At 39.5% G+C, this 21,314-nt stretch overlaps 1 protein-coding gene across 2 annotated transcripts in view; it reads right to left on the bottom strand.

Moving 5' to 3' along the window:
- LOC126262865 (zinc finger protein 184-like) overlaps positions 1–21,314 on the bottom strand; it is a 367,123-nt gene that overhangs the window by 216,102 nt on the left and 129,707 nt on the right. For both annotated transcript variants that reach the window (XM_049959732.1, XM_049959733.1), the window contains one exon: positions 1,790–1,886. In XM_049959732.1, the coding sequence (XP_049815689.1) occupies positions 1,790–1,886 (97 nt within the window). The remainder of the gene's footprint in view (positions 1–1,789; positions 1,887–21,314) is intronic.

Raw genomic sequence — 21,314 nt, 5'->3', positions numbered from 1 at the left:
AGCAGTTGATAAATGTAAAGAGCACATATTGTAACAGTGCTGTGAGGTCAATTCAAGTTTGTTTGGGTACTTTGAAAATAATTTTGATGATTTGTAAATGAAATATAATGAAATATAGTTTTTACCTAAAAGTACATTCAATGAAGATAAACAAATACTGAAACACACATTTATAAAATTCTTGGGGTAAAAATCTATGTTTAATGGAAAGACAAAGGAAACATGTTAGTAACAAAATCCATTCCATAATTAAAAAGATACTCTGTATTATAAATCGTGTATTATCATTTTCTGTTTTTTGGCTTTGTAAACGATATTCTCAAGAACTGTTTAACTTTTAATTGCAATAATTGAAATTAACATTTTGAACAATGTAAACAACTAAATTCCGATTGTAAAAACCTATATAAGGATAGGCTGCAACAGCCAAAAGGGTGTCAGTCATTGGTTCAATTCTGTCAAGCTTAGTGTGATGTCAATTTTTGATGGGAGCAACCACTTTTGAAGAAAAATCATGTTTTGGCTACATCATATCTGTAATATTGTCATATCTATAGAAGGTGATTAAGTATAACAAAGATGACCTGGACATTAAGAGGAGTCCAGGATCTGATTTACAGGTGGAGCAGACTGCATTGAACAGATACCCCAATTCGTTCAAACATCAAAAATCTAAACTGAGTACTAACTCGAGTAAACCCAGCAATGTGGTTACCTTTTACACTGACCCATGCCCTCCTGTTAGATTTCTATTTGGAGTGGTACTACCTAACTCTCACATTCTTTTCCAGAGATCTAATGGAACTGGGCCTCTTTAGCAGACCACCTACAGAAAACACTTTCATACTAAATTTCCTCGTATATTCACCACAATCCATAGCGGTCTCAAGGGTCATAATCACGATGAAGTTGAATATATCAATTTTAATTTTATGTATACAAACTGAACTGTTTGAATACATTTACATTTTATAATTAATAGCTTAACAATGTGAGGAATTAAAAAATATGGTAGCAACAAGAATCAAACATGACCCAAGCAGTCAATGCACTTGATGACTGGGCCACAGAATCACTACATCAACTGCTCCAAAACATTCCTCATATTTTATGCCTGCACAATAAGTTACACGCACATTCAGAGAAAAATACCGACCTGATGCTATGAGCAATGTAGCACTCACAGCATCCAAAGGGATGATGTTACATCTGAGTATGCATTGTCGAAAACAGCTGCATCCCTTGTCTGAGTTGATTGTAGCATATCTCACAATCATTTCAGCACTCTACACTGGTCTCTAGTTATCATGGAGACATCGCTACAAAACATCTATTTCATTTGAATACCAGCATGCATTCGAAGATAAATGGCATAATCTTAGTGCAGATTCAGACTTGCAATCGAAGAGAAATGGCATAATTCTAGTACAATATTTACAGGGTGCTGTAGTACACAACACATGGTAACCGGCCGCCACTGGTCCCTACTTCCATTTATGTGCTTCTGGGCATTTATAGAAGCACAATAAAGTTACAGCAGTATTTTCACAGTTCCTGGCATGGCAGTACCACACAAGCAATAAGCAATTAATTAGACTACCAAGTCAGATGCCTCTGTTGTCGGTTGCACTTGGAATAAATATCAGTCAATTCAATGTTCACCATCTAAAATGAAGAAACTTAATGAAGCCTCACTAAATCTTAAAAGACGCATCAGCTTCATTCATATCAGATTCTTTTTTCAAGTGTGATGTTTTTCAAATGTAAAATTTTAATCGAAAATACTTACAGTGCAGGATTTCACTGTCTGGTCACTGGAGTAACTCAGCAAAACTGTTTCAGTGCTGCCAACAGGAACTTCTTCACAATGTATTAGTTCATCAGCCCTAAAAAATTCACATATAGATTACAAAAAAAGCAGCATTTGCTCAAGTTAGAAGAAGAATTAATATCTGCAAATATATTCTCCTCGTCAGCTGACATTTAATCCACTAAATCCATTACACATGATAACAATGCTGCCTCAATACATACAAGGGCTGTTCAAAAAGTAAGGTGACTTTTCAAATTTCACAGGCAATGTACATTTGATTATCAATCACTTTTTTTGCTATGTTGGCGCCCTGAACATACATTCACAGTTTCAAGTGTACGGCAGATGCCAATGACGAACCTCACTCTGGATGCCCCAGCACATCAACAACAGATGGTAACATCGAAGCTGTGAAGCAAATCATTATGGAAAATCATCAAATTACCGTAAGAGAAGTTGCTGAGGATGTTGGCATATCAGTCGGCTTGTGTCATGAAATTTTTTTGGATGTTTTGGGCACAAGATGCGTGTCAGTGAAGTTTGTTCCAAAACTTGTCAATTTTGATGAGAAGAACCATTGCATGAGTATTGTTCAGGAGCTCTTGAATGACGTCAAAGGTGATCCTGATTTGCTCAAAAGTGCATAACTGGTGACAAAACATGGGTTTACAATTATGAAGTAGAAAACGCAGCCCAATCGTCCCACTGGAGGGACCCCGGAGAGCAAAGACCAAAAAAAACATGCCAAGTTCAATTAAATGTCAAAGTTTTGCTCACTGTTTTTTTCAATTACTGTAGTGTAGTACATCATGAATTTTTGCCTCAAGGTCGTGTGGTCCATAAGGAATATTACCTTGACATTATGCGTCATTTGCAAGAAGCAATTCACAGAAAACATCCAGAATTGTGGAAAAACAATTCATAGCTTTTGCATCACGACAATGCACTTGCTCACTCATCACTGCTTGTGAGAGATTTTTTGGCCGAAAACAACATGCAATCGTGCCTCAGCACCATATTCACCAGATTTGGACCCCTGCGACTTTTTCCTGCTTCCAAAACGGAAGAGACCCATGAAAGGACAAAGATTTTCAATGATTGAGGAAATAAAATCTGCATCACTGGAAGTACTCAAGGATGTACCAAAAAGAGCTTATGAGAAGTGCTTTGAGGATTGGAAGAATCATTGGCACAAGTGTATTGTATCTGAGGGGGGTTACTTTGAAGGGGACAATATGAATATTGATGAATAAATAAATATTTTTTCATAGAAATGTAAAGTTACCTTACTTTTTGAACACACCTCGTCCAATAATTAACCTCCAAGTTTGTTTTTGTCAATATGAGATCAATCTATTAGTTTTAAACTTTTCAACATACAGGGTGTTTCAAAAATGATCGGTATATTTGAAACGGCAATAAAAACTAAACGAGCAGCGATAGAAATACACCGTTTGTTGCAATATGGTCTGGGCCGCCATTTCTTCCAAAGGAATCATTGGCCCATTTTTCAGATCCGAAACGATTACTGCATCACACTATCTGGACATTCTTCATGAATTTGTGGCGGTACAAACTGCCTTAGACGACACTGCGAACACCTCGTGGTTTATGCAAGATGGTGCCCGGCCACATCGCACGGCCGACGTCTTTAATTTCCTGAATGAATATTTCGATGATCGTGTGATTGCTTTGGGCTATCCGAAACATACAGGAGGCGGCATGGATTGGCCTCCCTATTCGCCAGACATGAACCCCTGTGACTTCTTTCTGTGGGGACACTTGAAAGACCAGGTGTACTGCCAGAATCCAGAAACAATTGAACAGCTGAAGCAGTACATCTCATCTGCATGTGAAGCCATTCCGCCAGACACGTTGTCAAAGGTTTCGGGTAATTTCATTCAGAGACTACACCATATTATTGCTACGCATGGTGGATATGTGGAAAATATCGTACTATAGAGTTTCCCAGACCGCAGCGCCATCTGTTGTTGAAAATTGTAACTACTGTAATTTCGAAAGTTTGTCTGCCTGAAAATGTACTGTTGTCCCAAGCATATTGCAACAAACGGTGTATTTCTATCGCTGCTCGTTTAGTTTTTATTGCCGTTTCAAATATACCGGTCATTTTTGAAACACCCTGTATATACCTTTAACAACCCCTAGAGAAAAAGAAAGGGGCAGGGGGTAGACAGAGGGAGGAGAGGGAGAGACAAAGGGAAAGGGAGAACGAGAGGAGGGTCGGGATGTGAGAATTTGTTGGAGTGCACGTTCCCGACTGTAAAGTTTGGAGTAATTAATACCCGGTGGGATGATCCGAGAGACTGTGCAGCAGTGAAATGCAGGTCCTTCAAATTGTGCTGCAGAGCACGTCCAGTGATCAGGTGCCCCATGTGCCTGAGGCACGCAGGGAAGGGAACCTCGGAGTAAGGGTAACAGTTTGAGAATGTAGTACAGTGTGACTCTGACATTATGGAGGTTAGGACAGTGACAGAAGGCAACAACGACGGATTTCGGAGGTTACTGAGCAGCGACGATCTCATTTTGGGACTCAATTTGAAAAAGTTGCTGTCTCGGTACAGTGAGGCATTCGAGGCTCCAATGGTACTGTGTGACGACAATGGGGCCAGAGGATAGGGGGTGAAGAGGGGGGGCAGTGAAGGGGAAAGTGGTAAGGAGGGGGGGGGGGCTGATGCTTCTGAGTTTTTGAGTAGTGAGAATTGCATTAAAAAGAAGATGAGGCACAACACCTTGAAAGACATGGATTCAAGCAGTTGGGAAGATACCGCATTTCTCAATTTTCAAAAAGCATTTGACTCTGTACCACAACTATGCTTATTATAGCAAGTACGATTGTATCAGATATTGAGCAAAACTGGTGACTGGATTGGGAATTTCTCAGTAAAGAAGACACAGCACTTTATCTCACATGGAGAGGCACTGTCAGATGTAGAAATAACTAGAGGTGTGCACCAGGGAAGTGAACTGGGATCCTTCCTGTTTGTGTTATATATCAATAATCTTGCAGACAATGGCAACCTCACACTTTTCGCAGATGACACAGTTATCTATAATGAAGTATTCAGCGAAAAAAGCTGCACAAATATTCAGTCAGCTCTTAATAAGATTTCAAAGTGGTGCAAAGACTGGCAACTTACTTTAAACTTACAGAAATGTAAAACTGCATACTTCTCTGAACTAAAGAACTACATATACTGTTACTACAACATCAATGAGTCACAGTTGATGTTGGTGAACTAATGTAAGTGCTCATATGTAATAATCTGTAGGAATATGAAATGAAACAATCATTTAGGGTCAGTTGTATGTAGAGCAGGTGTCAGACTTTGCATTTCTCTAGTATTCTACACTGAACCAATCATGTAATATGAATACAAACATGTTCAGTCACAATTTTTTCATGTTTCATTAAATTACACGATGGGGTGTGGGTCCATCATCACATGGTCCAAAATGCATTGCATAATTTAATGAAACATGAAAAAATTGTGATTGAAGTTTTTTTCATTCATAATACCTGGTAATTGTATCCAAGAAAGGCGTATCAGTTCTGCTGTTACCGTCAATATCTAAATCTACATATGATTAAAAAAGTGTATGCACGCCAAATGTCACAAACCTAGAGCAACACCATTATTTTACATCGATGGATCTGTGAAGTGTATAGCATCCATTAGAGTTATCTCTGGAGGATTGGCCCAGATGGCATTCAAGGTTCCATCCAGGCATTACCAATACTGCCAAAAGCCAAATGTTCAAATGTGTGTTAAATCTTATGGGACTTAACTGCTAAGGTCATCAGTCCCTAAGCTTACACACTACTTAACCTAAATTATACTAAGGACAAAGACACACACCCATGCCCAAGGGAGGACTCAAACCTCCGCCGGGACCAGCCGCAGAGTCCATGACTGCAGCGCCCTAGATCGCGCGGCTAATTCCGCGCGGCTGCCAAAAGCCATTTGGACTTAAGAATGCAGCAGTGACATCCCAGCATCTACAGAGAGGGTGTTGTCATGTCTAAAACTGGGAGAGTAGATGACAAAGTATTTTTCAAGGAAACACAGGTGCACATAACCCACACAAAGGATGTAATCAGAGTCAATGAGCCAGGAAAACAATGAGCCTGGAAAAATGTCAGTTCTTGTTAAAAGAGGTATGCTCCTGCAGCCATATTATTGGTCAGAATGGGGCATGAACTGATTCCTAACTTGTGTAAGCTGTATGAGAATCTACTACTCCTGAGGTGATAAAGGAGTTGCAGTCCTTAATTTTTCTCAATAATTTACTGTATTGTAAATTCGCAACAACGAACTGATCAGTTGCCTGATGCTCGCATGTCATTTCCACAGTGTAATACGCAAAGGCAGGAGAAGAAAGGGGTGGGTCATGAGATACACAGTGCACAGTATGCAACAATCTAGAAAGTACTCTGCCTCTGTTAGTTTATGAATACAGAATGTGCTTTTTTTTCCTTTCCTTGTGCTCCATCACTTACAATAGATTGCCAAAACAAGACATGAGCTCATAATGCTCTGACGCTAAAAAGGCAACTAATTCTACATACAGTCAATAGTTGAGAAAGACTAAAACACAGGCTGCAGAATGCTTTCAGATTCTGAAGTCTACTCTCTCTCTCATCATTAATAATCTCAAGACAGAAGATAGAGTCATTTTGTGGCAACAGCAAGTGAATGTCGCCAGCCAAACATAAAGAGGAGGAGGATTCACTGTTTGAATGGTTCCAACATATGCACTCATAGCAAATTCTGTCATCTGGCGTAATGCTTTAAGAAAAGATTCATGAACTCATGCAGAAAAAGGGAATTTCTGAGGGCTATCTGTGGGTTTTTCATCAGAGACATAAAGTCAATGCAATCAGTGTCTATGGGGAGGCACATAAATAAGGAAGATGCCAATGAATGGGCATATAAATTGCAATCCAAGATCTCTCATTTGCATCATCCGAGAGATGTGTTTAATATGAATGAAGTTAGCATTTTCTGTAACTTGATATCTGAGAAATTACTACATGTAAAGTGCAATAAATGTCATGGAGTAACATGCAGCAAAGAGAGAGAGAGAGAGAGAGACTGTGGTCTTGTGTCTCAATCCAGATGATTCTGAGAAGCTCAAACCATTAGTGATTGGAAGATACAAAAACCTACATTTCTTTCAAAATGTCAACCTATTTAATCTGCAAACCATCATGAGAATAGCAATAAAACTTTCATAACTGGCTCCTGAAGGTTCAACAACAGCAGCAAGGAAGAGCAATATTTTGCTAGCTTAGGACCACTGCTCGGCACGTTCCAAGTACAGATGTTGTCTTCTTAACTGCTAAAGGCTGCCATCAGTGCAACTTAACTACAAGGAACAGTTCCACACTGGAAAGTACTGCATGTTATCCACAACATATCTGCTGTTTGAACATCAACAAAAGCAAAACAAGAATAATGGAATGTAGTCAAATTAAATTAGGTTTAAATGGCTCTGAGCACTATGGGACTTAACTGCTGAGGTCATCAGTCCCCTAGAACTTAGAACTACTTAAACCTAACTAACCTAAGGAGATCACACACATCTATGCCCAAGGCAGGATTCGAACCTGCGACTGTAGCGCCTAGAACTGCTCGGCCACTCCGGCTGGCAATTAAATTAAGTGATACTGAGGGTATCAGATTAGGAAATGAGACACTTAAAAGTAGTAGATGAGTTTTGCTATTTGGGCCGCAAAATAACTGTTGATGGACAAAGTACAGAAGATATAAAATATAGACTGGCAATGGCAGGAAAAGCATTTCTGAGGAAGAAAAATTTGTTAACATCAAATATAGATTTAACAATATTACAGAAGGAAAGTTGCTACTCACCATATAGCGGAGTTGCTGAGTCGCGATAGGCACAACAAAAAGATTCACACAGTTATAGCTTTCAGCCATAAAGGCCTTTGTCAGCAATAAACACACATACACACATGCACACACTTACTCATGCAAATGCAACTTGCACACACGTCTGCAGTCTCAGACAACTGAAACCACACTGCGAGCAGCAGCACCAGTGCGTGATGGGAGTGGCAATTGGGTGGGGTAAGGAGGAAGCTGGGACGGGGAGGGGGAGGGATAGTATGGTGGGGGTGGCGGACAGTGAAATACTGCAGTTTAGATGGAGGGGAGGAGAGAAGGTGGGGAGGGGAGGGGATTAAGTAGCGGAAAGGAGAGCAATTAAAAGACTGGGTGTGGCAGTGAAATGATGGCTGTGTAGTGCTGGAATGGGAACAGGGAGGGGGCAGGATGGGTGAGGACAGTGACTAACAAAGGTGACTATAATTGTGTGAACCTGTCCTTTTTGTTGTGCCTGTCGCGACTCAGCATCTCCGCTATATGGTGAGTAGCAACTTTCCTTCTCTACTATTGCTACATTCCATCCTGGATTTTCCATGGTTTGAATAATTTAAATGTTAGGAAGTCTTTTCTGAAGGCATTTGTTTAGAGTGTAGCCATGTATGGAAGTGAAACATGGTCGTTAAACATTTTACATTAAAAGAGAATAGAGGCTTTTGAAATGTGGTGCTAAAGAAGGATGCTGAAGATTAAATGGGTTACTCAAATAACTAATGATGAAGTACTGCCTAGAACTAGGGAGGCAAGAAATTTGTGACACAACTTGACCAAAGGAAGGGATTGGTTGAGAGGACACATTCTGAGACATCAATGGACCACCAATTTAGTATTGGACGAAAGTGTGGGAGATAAAAATTGTAGAAGGGGACCAAAAGTTGAATACAATAAGCACATTCAGAAAGATGTAAGTTGCAGTAGTTACTTGGAAATGAATAGGATCGCACAGGACAGGGTAACATGGAGAGCTGCATCAAAACAGTCTTTGGACTGAATACAATGGAAAACATCAAATAAAAAACTACAAATTCTGTTTTAACAAATATATAAATTGTGGTGGCACCGCCAGACACCACACTTGCTAGGTGGTAGCCTTTAAATCGGCCGCGGTCTGTTAGTATACGTCGGACCTGCGTGTCGCCACTATCAGTGATTGCAGACCGAGTGCCGCCACATGGCAGGTCTAGACTAGAGAGACTCCCTAGCACTCGCCCCAGTTGTACAGCCGACTTTGCTAGCGATGGTTCACTGACTACATACGCTCTCATTTGCCGAGACGACAGTTTAGCATAGCCTTCAGCTACGTCATTTGCTACCACCTAGCAAGGCGCCTTATTCAGTTACTATATGTCTTCTGAACAGATAAGATAGTGAATCATGTACCGTCAAGAGCGACGTTCATCATTAATGGATTAAAGTTAAGTATCAAACTAATTATGTCCACTTTCTGAACTCTCATTCCTTGTCATGTTCCAGACCTCACGTCAGTATAGTTCTTCCCTCCTCACGCCACCCTGCGTGAGCTAAAACGCGTGCATTTTGGCCTCCTATAGTAACACCGTGTTGGCTCTTCTGCCAGCACAACATAAATATTATTACTTTTGTTGATATTGAAATTATCAACTCCATTATCGTCCTGCACACAGTGAAATTGAACAATAAGTTATTTTCCGCTTGATTTTCAACTATAATTTTGGAGTTTATATAAAAGCCTCACTCAACAGAAGTATTTCAATATGAGATTATTAAAATGATTCATACAAAATCTCAGAAATTTGAGAGTGGCTTTGAAGATAATTTGATTATATTGACCCAGAACTTGGATAAAATTTTCACTTCTCTTACAAAAGTTCATCTCATCTTAAATGTTTTCTCTCTACCAATATCTACAAATTCACAAGTGTGACATACTCTGCATTTGAACCCGACATTCTTCCCTATGATACCAAAACTTAAACCATACAGTCAATCTTGTTTGAACTGCTATGGTTTCAAGCAGGAAATGGCACACATTAATGTATTTGATGGGTGATCTTTCTTGCAGTTGTCTAGTATGCCGACAATGCGCGTTTGCATGCTTGCCTTTACCAACAATATTTCTTCTTCAGATATACTCTTAATTATTTGTTAGTGCACTTCTTGTAGCAGAATACAGATTGAACTTTCTTGCCGTAGTCAGATTCTTTAAATACTTCAAGTAGACTTTCATTAAAGATGAATTATTGCTTTTTACCATGCCTCCTTCTGCAACACACTGCATCAAAATATTCGTAAGATTATGTACTTCATCATGTAGAAATGGATCCCTTTGGACATTGCTCTGAAAACTGAGTATAATTGGCTCCAATAAAGGTACTGTTGAACTAAGGAATGTCAGTTTTCGAGTTTCTTTTTTTCTTTGACACCATCAGAAGCAATTCTGAAACTTTTGATTTCTTTATCTCAGTAACATAAGTTCAAATACATTCAAGAATTTACACAGCTTTTTCAGCTGTGCTGAAATTTTCAACTCCTCTTATTCCAGAAACTGACATAGGAAGAACTGCAGATACGGTCATCTCAGTATATTGTGGCATCCATGCAGGTGAACTATGAAATAAATAATGAGGCATTGTAAAAAATGACACACTTTCCCAGTTATTCTGGGTATGCCTGCTTTAAAAGGACTGTGTACCAGTTTGTAGACCATCAAAATATTCTTACAGTTCATTGTTAAGGCGATTTAATGGTTTTAAAATCACTCGCCCTTCCACACAACACTTTTTACATGTTTGAGCAAATCACTTGCCCTTGTACACTAAAAAATGGAAACAAATTAAAATATTGTTATTAATGATTTATCATAGTCCCAAAGTCATTCATTTGGGTCTTTTGAGGCACAACATTCAAGTTTTCATGAAATTCAAGTACACTCAGTTGACATTTGTCAACGACAGTAAGAATTACGTCTGAGATGTGGTGCCAAGTCGTACAACACCGTAATGAAGTTTTGATATTTATAATTGCATTATCTTTGCAATTTGACTATCTGGATGTAATGAAGAGCATGTACAAAGACAAGTAATTTTTATTATTTAAATTTTACAATGAGGATGCCTTTTCGTCCATTGCCTTTCAGCTGAAGCTACAACAGTCGACCAGTTTACGCCAGAATAGTCCAAATCATCACCAGCAAAGCCACCTTTGCCAGTCAAATCACATCACCAGATCAGCTAACCTGTGTGACTGAGGGCTCTTGAATCCACAACCAAAACATATCGCTCTCATGTTCTGAGCAATAGCCTAGAGCAGACACTAAATTCCTTAGTTCCTTCACCTCTGAATTTTCCATTCTTCTTCTATGAGATAAAGGTTATGTATGCATGTTTCTGAAGAAGGTTTTGGCCAAATTCTAAGTGTGTAACAGTCTTTTCATTGTGCCTGTCTGAAACTCAACATGTCATCTTAACAGTGAATAGCAAACTATTCTTTACAATGTAATTGATAATGTAATTGATAATGTAATGTAAATGGATAGACAAAATCTACTCACCAAGCGGCAGCAGGAGAACACACACACACACACACACACAAAAGGGTTTAACTTTTACAAGCTTTTGGAGCCAGTGGGCTCCTTCTGGCTGAAGCGTTGAAGGGGAAGGAACAGGCATGAAGCAAAAGGACTGGAGAGGTTTAGGGAAAGGGGTACAGTTCAGAAAAGTCACAGAGAACACCAAGTTAAGGGAGACTTACTGGAGAGTATGAGAAGGACTGCTGGGGACTGTACTGGATAAGATCTGAAAACCTGAGAGCTTAATGGTGGTAGACAGAGTAATATGCAAGACAAAGATTACTGCTGAAACATTGTGTATGAGTTAATACGAGTGGAACGCTAAGTGGACTGTGTGTAACAGTGGTGGCAGGGGGACAGCAAAAAACAGACAGATCAGAGGATGAAATATGTAGAAAACTAAAACAAAAGGAAGAAAGTAGTAGTTACTGTGATAAATGCTGAGACGGATGAAATTAAATTAAGGCCAGGTGAGTAGCAAGAGCCAAGAACATGTTGCAGCACTATTACCCACCTGGGGATTTCTGAGAAGCTGGTGTCTTAGGAAAGAATCCAGATGGCACTTGTGCTGAAACAGGCACCAAGGTCATGTAAAGCATACTCTGCTGTCGTGTTCCCGGTATACGCAATCTGCCTATGCCCTTTCATCCTAAGACATAACTTGGTAGTAGTCACCCTGATGTAAAAGGCCAAACAGTGTTTACCTAACAGCTGGTTTATGATGTGTCATTTCACAGACGGCTCTTCCTTTGACAGTATATGTTTCTCCAGTTACAGGGCTGGTACAGGTGGTGATGGGGTGGTGCATAGGGCAAGTCTTGCAGTGAGGATGGTCACGGGCATAGGAGCCATAGAGTATGGAGATGGGTGCAGAAGGAGCACAGGGTCTGCAAGGACGTTGAGGAGATCAGGAGGGTGGCAAAAAGCTACCCGAGGGGTGGTGGACAAAAATGTCTTTTCAGGGCATGATTTTAGAAAGTCACAGCCTTGTCAAAATAGCTCATTAATACATTCAAAACCAGGATAATACTGAGTGACAAGTGGTGTGCACTGAAGTTGTTTTTTGGAGGGATCACCAGTATCCAGACTGGAAGTGATGACCTGGGAAATATGTTTTTGAACTAGGCTGGTGGAGTAATTATGTATAGTGGAGACGGAGGTGAGAATGGTGGTGTATTGCTGTAAAGACTCTGCATCCAAACAAATACATTTGCCTCGAATGCCAAGGCTGTATGGGACAATGTCTGACACGGAAAGGACGGCAACTGTCAAAACCTAAGTACTGTTGTTTGATAGTAAGTTTAATGTGAACAGAAGTGCCTAGCTGGCATTTAGTGAGGATGAGATCAACATCAAGGAAAGTAGCATGGGAGAAGGTATTTACAGATTCCAGGAATTTTATATGGTCAGCCTCACCATGAGCCCATAGGGCAAAGATGTCATCAAACCTTCTAAATCAAACCACGAGCTGAAGGCTCCCAGGAAAGTCACCTCCAGGTGACCCATGAAAAGCTTGGCACAGGACGGAACCATTGTGGTTCCATGGCCCGTACCTCTCATCTCATTGTAGTCCCTCTCAAAGCTGAAGTAGTTGTTGGTAAGTATAAAGTTGATTAAAGTGAGCAGGAAGGATGTCATAGGTTTGGAATCAGGTGGGTGCTAACTGAGGAAATGTTCAGCATCAAACAGACCATGTATGCGGAGGATGTTGGTATAGAGGGAGATGGCGTCAATGGTGACAAGCAAGGTGTGTGGTGGGAGTGGGACAGGTACACATTTCAGACGATTTAGGAAATGGTTGGTGTCTTTAATATAAGAGGTAAGTCTCTTTACTATGGGTTGGAGGTGTTGTCAACTAGGGCAAATATAAGTTCATTGGGTGCTTTGAAGCCATAAACTATAGGACAGCCAGGATGATTGGCTTTTTGGATCTTAAGAAGAAGGTAAATAGTGGGAGTGCATGGTTTGGGTGAGGTAAGAAGTTGTATGGATTCAAGTGTTAGTCCTTGTAAGAGACCTAAGATGTTAAGGAGGGACTGCAGGTCCGTCTGAATCACAGGCATGGGATCTTGATGACAGATGCTTGTATGTAGAGATGTCAGACAACTGGCATATACCTTCACTAACATACTCCTGTTGATCAAGTACCACACTGGGTAGATCCTTTGTCTGCTGGGAGAATAATGATGTGATCTATTCTTTACTAGTCTCTAAACTATTCTTTACATAAATTTTTTGTTCATCCAACCTGGACATTCTACTGTTTGTTTTTATGAGGAGATATTTTCGTAGTGGATGCATTAAGAAGAAATGAAATTTTAGATGGTAAACAGACACATGGGAAGCACAGTTTACCTCATATGTGTATGATGGTAGAGGGAGAATCTAGATAATTTTGGAAGCAGAGATTTTGAAATTGCCCACCATACCATTCCTATAGATCACCTACACCTGAGATACAGGCAGGATTTCCCCATTACATCCAATGCCGGGGTGCTATTCCAATATTGAAGAGCCTCAGCAATAGTGACGACCTAAGAAGGGGAAAATAAGCTGAAGATGTGAACTGAAGTTTGTGTTAGGGAGGGAGCGCATTGGACTAGGGTAGTCCATGCACGTATGTTAGCTATAGTGCTTTGGTGGTGTACTGGTTAGGATTTCTGCCTAGTAAGCAAGGAGATCCAGAGTCTAATCCTGGCATGGCACAAATTGTAATTCATTTTTTCAGCTTCCATCATTATCGTAGATAAAGATGAGACTCAAATGTCTCAATGAAAATTTAATCAGATCCATAGTTATGATTCTCTCAAGGAACATCTCATTCTCATTTGTGCAATCCAAAAGCTATTCACAGATTGTGAGATGAAGGTCTTTCTGGTTTTGACTCATGAGCCATGGGACGAACTTGGCGGCAACACAATGCATTCCAAAATGCTGTGTCAGGATTTCATGACATGATCCAAATTAAATGTTACATTCTTCTGCAATCTGTGTCAGCCAGTCTTCAATTGGCACACAATTTCAATGACATTCCTGGCATAAGCATTATAGACAGACACTGAAGGGGAAGGGTGTCCTGAACGGGGTAATCTTTAACTTCCATTTGGCCATTTTTAAACTGTGTGGACCATTTGTACAACTGCATATGGCTTAATCACTCATCACCGTAGGCTTCCTGCATCATTTGGTGTCTCTTTGTAAAGGTTTTCTCGAGTTTTATGTAAAATTTACTGCACACGCATCGCCCCTCTAACTTTTCCATCTAGAAGTTCGCAAACTGTGCAACATGGAACACTCCGTTCTACTCAGTACAGCACTGAACAATAACTAACAGACTACAACACTGAAATTTTGAAATTTCTGGTAATTATACAGACTATCCTACAATGTGAGGATGTCAACTGCATTTCTCTTCAACATGTCAAAGGCACGAAATTATGAATGCTCCAGAATTTTCTGGCTAGTACTCGTATGATAACAGTACGTCCAGAAAACTGAGAAATGTGCTAATTTGTGTTAGTGATGCTAAGCTAAATGTGAAATCACAAAGTTGCAGTTTCACGCAATCACAGGTGCATTATTCGCATCACATGATTTCGGCAGATGGTGCATGACCAGATCCACAGCTACTGGATGCAGTGATCAATTTTCCAGTGATGAAGAACATTAAATGACTGCAATCATAACACAGATTAACAAATTACTAATGACGTTTTATGGAAAACTATGCAACCACCACGAAACACCTCACAAACTTACTAGAGAAGAGAATTCCTTTTGTCTGGACAGCAGATTGTGAGAATGCTATATTAAAATTGAAAGAAATTCTTACAAGTTCACATGTCTTGACTTATCCAGGTTTTGTGCTAGCTCTTGTCCTGTCGTGTGGCTGTTGTAGTGGTTGGCTGCATTTTGAGTCAACAAAAACCAACAAGTTATGCATCACATCAGTTGAATGAAGCTGAACAAAACTACAGCACTATGGAAAAGGAATTTCTAGCACTTGTTTTGGGCACCATTACTTTCAATGTTGCCTATACAGATGACAGTTCAAATTAATTACAGATCATGTGGCTTTAAAATGGCTTTTGTGGTTATAAAATCCCAGGCGCAGACTTTTTAGATGGGCCTTAAAACTTTGTGAGTGTGACTACATAGTCAAACACAAGTTTGGCCAGTTAAATCAGAATGCAGGTGCCTTGCGTAGTAGGAAATGTAACATCCAGCAGGTGGGCAATGTGCTTATTGAGGAATTAAAAAGGGTATAAGAATCCGATATTGAGTGTAAGAAATAGGCTGCCTTGCTGGATTTTGTTACAGGAGACAACATTTCATATAAGAAAACACTTCTTGGAGAATGGATACTAGAGTCAAAGGCTATCCATAAGTGCATACTACAACAATGTCACAATAGCATTACAGGAGTGTCATAATGAGAAAAGATGTAGGCAGCACACATCATGGCCCATTACTGGTGGCCACAACAAAAGAATGAAGTCAAAAAATACATTCAAAATTTTCTCCTGAGCGTAAGAGTTCAACAAACAAGACCGAATATACCTCTTCAAACTTTGCCTGAGGAAATAAGACCTTTTCAAATCTTATCACTTGATGTAGTTCGACCATTCCCAATAACGCCCTAAAATAACAGATATGTTTTATCTACCATTGACCATTTCTCTCTCATATTATAATACCTATTGAAGACATGACTGCTAAGACAGTTGTGAAAGTGTTCATCAATCATTTAGTACCACCATTTGAAAGTACACATACTTTATAACAGACCATGGAACAAACTTTATGTCCAATCTTATGGTGCAGGTATGCCAACTACTTCAAATAAAGAAGTGGAGAACTATGCCATTTCACCCTCAGAGTAATGGTAGGGTTGGACGCGTTCATAAAACAGATGTCATAATGTTGTCTTATGATGTGAAAAGCTCACACTCAGATTGGGGCAGACTACTGCCATTTGTAATTTCGACATACAATGCCAGAATACACGAAGCAATAGTGTTGAGGTTGTTTACAGGTGCAAAATATGCTCTCTGTTCAAGATAGAAAAGTTGCCACCTGAATAAATTCCAGTGAAGCACCTGGCTAAAAGTTTAAAGTTTATTTTGAAGAGAGTTCAGCAATACACTGCAGCTGTGAGTTCGAGGCAACAGCTCTATAGCCTAAAGACTGCTAGGATGCCGCTATATCAAGTAGGAGATTATATAATGATATGACAAACCACTATGAAACAGGACAGAACTATGAAATTTACATGACCCTGGGATGGGCCATTTCAGATACTGTTTCACGTCACCTGTCAGTGCTGAATTACAGCTTGCAGATACGAAGATTTTAGTTCATTTTAATCATTTAACCAAGTACAAAGGTAGTGATATATCATCTCCTGTTATGGATCCACCAAAACTGAGAAAGAAATATGAAGCTTATAAGCCAATGTGTACTAAATTGTTACACAGCAACTGAAGAGTTCATAAAAAAAATGGTTCAAATGGCTCTGAGCACTATTGGACTTAACTTCTGAGGTCATCAGTCGCCTAGAACTTAGAACTACTTAAACCTAACTAACCTAAGGACATCACACAACACCCAGTCATCACAAGGCAAAGAAAATCCCTGACCCCGCCGGGAATCGAACCCGGGAACCCGGGCGTGGGAAGCGAGAACGCTACCGCACGACCACGAGCTGCAGACGAAGAGTTAATATTGCTACAATTCACATTCCATCCATCCGTACAATCTATGGTCTAGGGAGTGACAACAAATTTTATCATAACTCTTGGGTGGAAGGAGTGTTAGTATTTTCTATATCAATCTAGTGTTTAGGAAAGTTGTTGATTCTGTTGTGTTTTCATCTTATTCAGGCCCTGGAAATAGAACAGGTTGCTTCAGTGTTGCATTTGTCCCATTCTTGTAAAGTTTCCTCTATGCCTTACAGTTTTTTTAATATGTTAGCTTGTTATCACTATAGCATGTAGAACACTACTTCCCCATTTGAGTGTTGCTAAGGACAATATCTTGTCTGTTATGGACACCTGGACTTCGTCAAACAATGCCCGCCACACAGCTGATACCTTTTGTCTATTGCATGAAACTGTGTTCAACTGTGGTTGTTCCTTGGATCCAGATGACTAGCAAGTGCTGTGGTACTAATGCATCAATACTTTTACATTCACATATAATACGCCCTCCACTGTCCCCATATTAACTGGTTCGCTACATAGCTTTTTCCACTGTATGGTATCGCGAAGTTATGTTGAAAGTTTATGGAATTGAAAAACTGTGTTACAAAGGTGCAGATCACACACCATCACTGTGGAGAAGTCTGCCACATTGTTTTTAAGGGAGCTGCAGAAATAAGGTACCACTCTATGCTGAACTGAACCACCTTCTGTTGAACAGCCATTGAATAAGCGCAATCCGGCACTGCTCCACGTGCCTCGTCTCTCAGTAGGCATCGGCCATGCAATTCAGTGTCTACCGTGGAGTCTGTTACTGGCTGGAACATACGGAAGATAGTTTCTCATACACAACAAATTCAACTGAACTCCAAATTAGCTGGTTGAATTAACACAACCTCCCTTCCACAGCATAAGAATCAGCCACTTATACACTGTCCCATGCCCCATTCATGTTTCGCCGGTGTGCTCAAATCAGAACTTCACTGCCCACACACCGAGCAAAGCTATATAATAACAGACTTCAATTGAAAGCATTCTGTGGGACCTGAATTTCAGTTCTCTGCACAGTTGAAAGAAACTTTGAATGCCACTACTGAACCATTTCTGTTACTCATCCCAGAATTTAACTTCTCTCTCAGTGCATGACCTACCTTACAGTTCTTCCAGATAGTAACAACACTGAACCGTTTAAGTCCTTGGATTAGTTGACGGCACAAGAGCACCAACAAATTTCACTAGATTGAGCAGTTACCTACATTATGACATTTTACCATGTTTTACTTAAAATAACTGCTTCTACAGTGACTCCTGCCCTGCTTGCTATTCTAATACTGGGCATGACTATATATTGAACTTTCACACATAATTTATGAAGCAGAACATATACTGCTACTCCAGCTGACAATGTGCCTTTGCCAAGTTCCAGTGCAAAGAAAAATGATGATTTATTCTATTACAATCACAAACTGTAATTTTTAATCTCACTCAGGATGGTTTTCTTTAATTAAATTGTTGTTTTGTATTTGTCTTATGAATTGCTTACTTTTGTGACTTTCAAATTGTAGTCTCTTATTACTGTGCTTATTTGTTCATTTAATATTGTTTTATTGTCATGGGTTATTTTCACAATCTTTCTATTCAGTTTAAGTGAAATTAAAATGCAATCACCTAAATTTTTACAATCACCTAAATTTGGGTCAAAGGAATCACCATTCAGGTGCTTCTTGTACACGATTTATTATTTGTTTATTAGATGCTCAATGCAATGAGAAGTGTCAAATTTGGCAGTTGTCAGTTTATACTTAATTTCATACATCATTCTGGTTGATGATCAGATAGATTTAATCAAGTATTGACTTGGTGCCTTCCACACATTAATATATTTTCAGTTTTGCAACTTTTCTTTCATCAATTAAATAGTTTCAATGTTACTTGAAGCACGTAAGCAGTGGTGCTAATTAACTCAAAATAAATTTTACTTACATTGCCTTGCATCCTTCCTGAGGACAGTTAAAACAAATTGTTAGTTTCAAAATTCTGTTCTATGACTTCGATCTGTATTACCATCAGGATGGCAAAAAACTGGTGCCACCCTGGTGGTTACTTAGTCACCAGAAAGGTGTTGGACAGTGCATGCTCATGCCTCTTTTCTTTTCTTTAAAAAGAGAGAGAGAGAGAGAGAGGAAGAAGAAGAAGAAAGAAAGAAAGTAAGAAACTGACCGCAGTCTGATGAAGAGGGCTTTCAATGTCACATAGCCCCTGTTCTATTAAAAATCACATTGGGTCCATTACCTCTTCTAACAAGGCTAGAAATCAACCATTAACTTCCTTTATTAACTAAAGAAAACACCAACATGTAAAAATGTAGTGATTATTTTCACATTATATCCTAATCCTTGTCGTACAAATGTTTCAGTTGCTTGTGCTCTTCAAAGCTCTCTCTGAAACCAGCTTCAGCTACTTTCATAACACCACCACTGTCATAGTCGTGTGTTAACAACTGTAGTCCCCATATGTAACAATTACACACATTCCAAGATTTGAATTGTTAAATGAGATTAAAATATTGCATTGTTAAACGAAAATCAAATAATCTTACCCCCCTAGATTGTAAAATTCCCCAGAGGCAAATTTTTTCACGTAGAAAGGAGGTGTACAAGACACCGCAAAGGTCCTGGACATCAGTAATTTTTATTATTTAAATTTTACAAACACAAATTTCCGTTCATCACCTTTTGGCTGATCTGACAACAATTGATCATCAGCAAAGCCACATTACCAATCAAATAAGATTGCAGCATCATCTGACTTTTGAGACTAAGAACTCTCAGAGCCGCAACTAAAAAACATCACCCTCTTCTGTTCTGAGCCACCGCCTACAGCAGACACTAAATGGTTTAGTTCCTTCAGCTTTGAAGTTTCCCATCTTCTTCAAGGGATTGATAACCATGCAGTTTAATCCCTTTAATACACAAATAAACCAACCAACCAACCAACCTACCTTGTTCTTTAAAATGGATCTGGGACTACCGGAGTTCACTTCTCTCATCCACCAGCCAATCCTTGCCATGTAATTCCCTTTAGCGAATAAGCTGATACAGGTTCCTTTTTCTAAATCTAAGTAATGTATATTAATTAGAAGCCCACGCCGCTTTCCAGTCCTGACTATACCCCTGAAGAGGTGCACAGGAATAAAGCTACACAGAGTTCCACATGACCCCTGATGGTGCACAAACACCACAAAATTTTAACTTGTGTAAAGTCATCTATAGTAAAGACAATTGCACCGTGCAGTTCCATCATATAGTTCTGCGGCTTTGAATACATTGTTGTGTTCTATACTGGAACTCTTAATAAAAATGATAATTAATCCATATTGGTTAGTAAGTAACACACATTTAATAAGTATAAATAATATTTCAAACTAAAAATTGTTTATAATATGTTGTTGTTGTTGTTGTTGTTGTCTTCAGTCCTGAGACCGGTTTGATGCAGCTCTCCGTGCTACTCTATCCTGTGCAAGCTTCTTCATCTCCCAGTACTTACTGCAACCTACATCCTTCTGAAACTGCTTAGTGTATTCATCTCTTGGTCTCCCTCTACGATTTTTATCCTCCACGCTGCCCTCCAATGCTAAATTTGTGATCCCTTGATGCCTCAGAACATGTCCTACCAACTGGTCCCTTCTTCTTGTCAAGTTGTGCCACAAACTCCTCTTCTCCCCAATTCTATTCAATACCTCCTCATTAGTTATGTGATCTACCCATCTAATCTTCAGCATTCTTCTGTAGCACCACATTTCAAAAGCTTCTACTCTCTTCTTGTCCAAACTATTTATCGTCCTTGTTTCACTTCCATACATGGCTACACTCCATGCAAATACTTTCAGAAACAACTTCCTGACACTTAAATCTATACTAGATGTTAGCAAATTTCTCTTCTTCAGAAATGCCATTGCCAGTCTACATTTTATATCCTCTCTACTTTGGCCATCATCAGTTGTTTTGATCCCCAAATAGCATCACTCCTTTACTACTTTAAGTGTCTCATTTCCTAATCTAATTCCCTCAGCATCACCAGACTTAATCCAACTAGATTCCATTATCCTCGTTTTGCTTGATGTTCATCTTATATCCTCCTTTCAAGACACTGTCCATTCCGTTCAACTGCTCTTCCAAGTCCTTTGCTGTCTCTGACAGAATTACATTTCTTCTCCATGGACTTTAATACCTACTCTGAATTTTTCTTTTGTTTCCTTTACTGCTTGCTCAATATACAGATTGAATAACATCGGGGACAGGCTACAACCCTGTCTCACTCCCTTCCCA

Source organism: Schistocerca nitens, chromosome 6, assembly GCF_023898315.1.
Source record: "Schistocerca nitens isolate TAMUIC-IGC-003100 chromosome 6, iqSchNite1.1, whole genome shotgun sequence".
In the NCBI taxonomy this organism is placed as follows: Eukaryota; Metazoa; Arthropoda; class Insecta; order Orthoptera; family Acrididae; genus Schistocerca; species Schistocerca nitens.
Note: the sequence above shows the minus strand (reverse complement) of the source record. Positions and strands in the feature narration are given on the sequence as shown.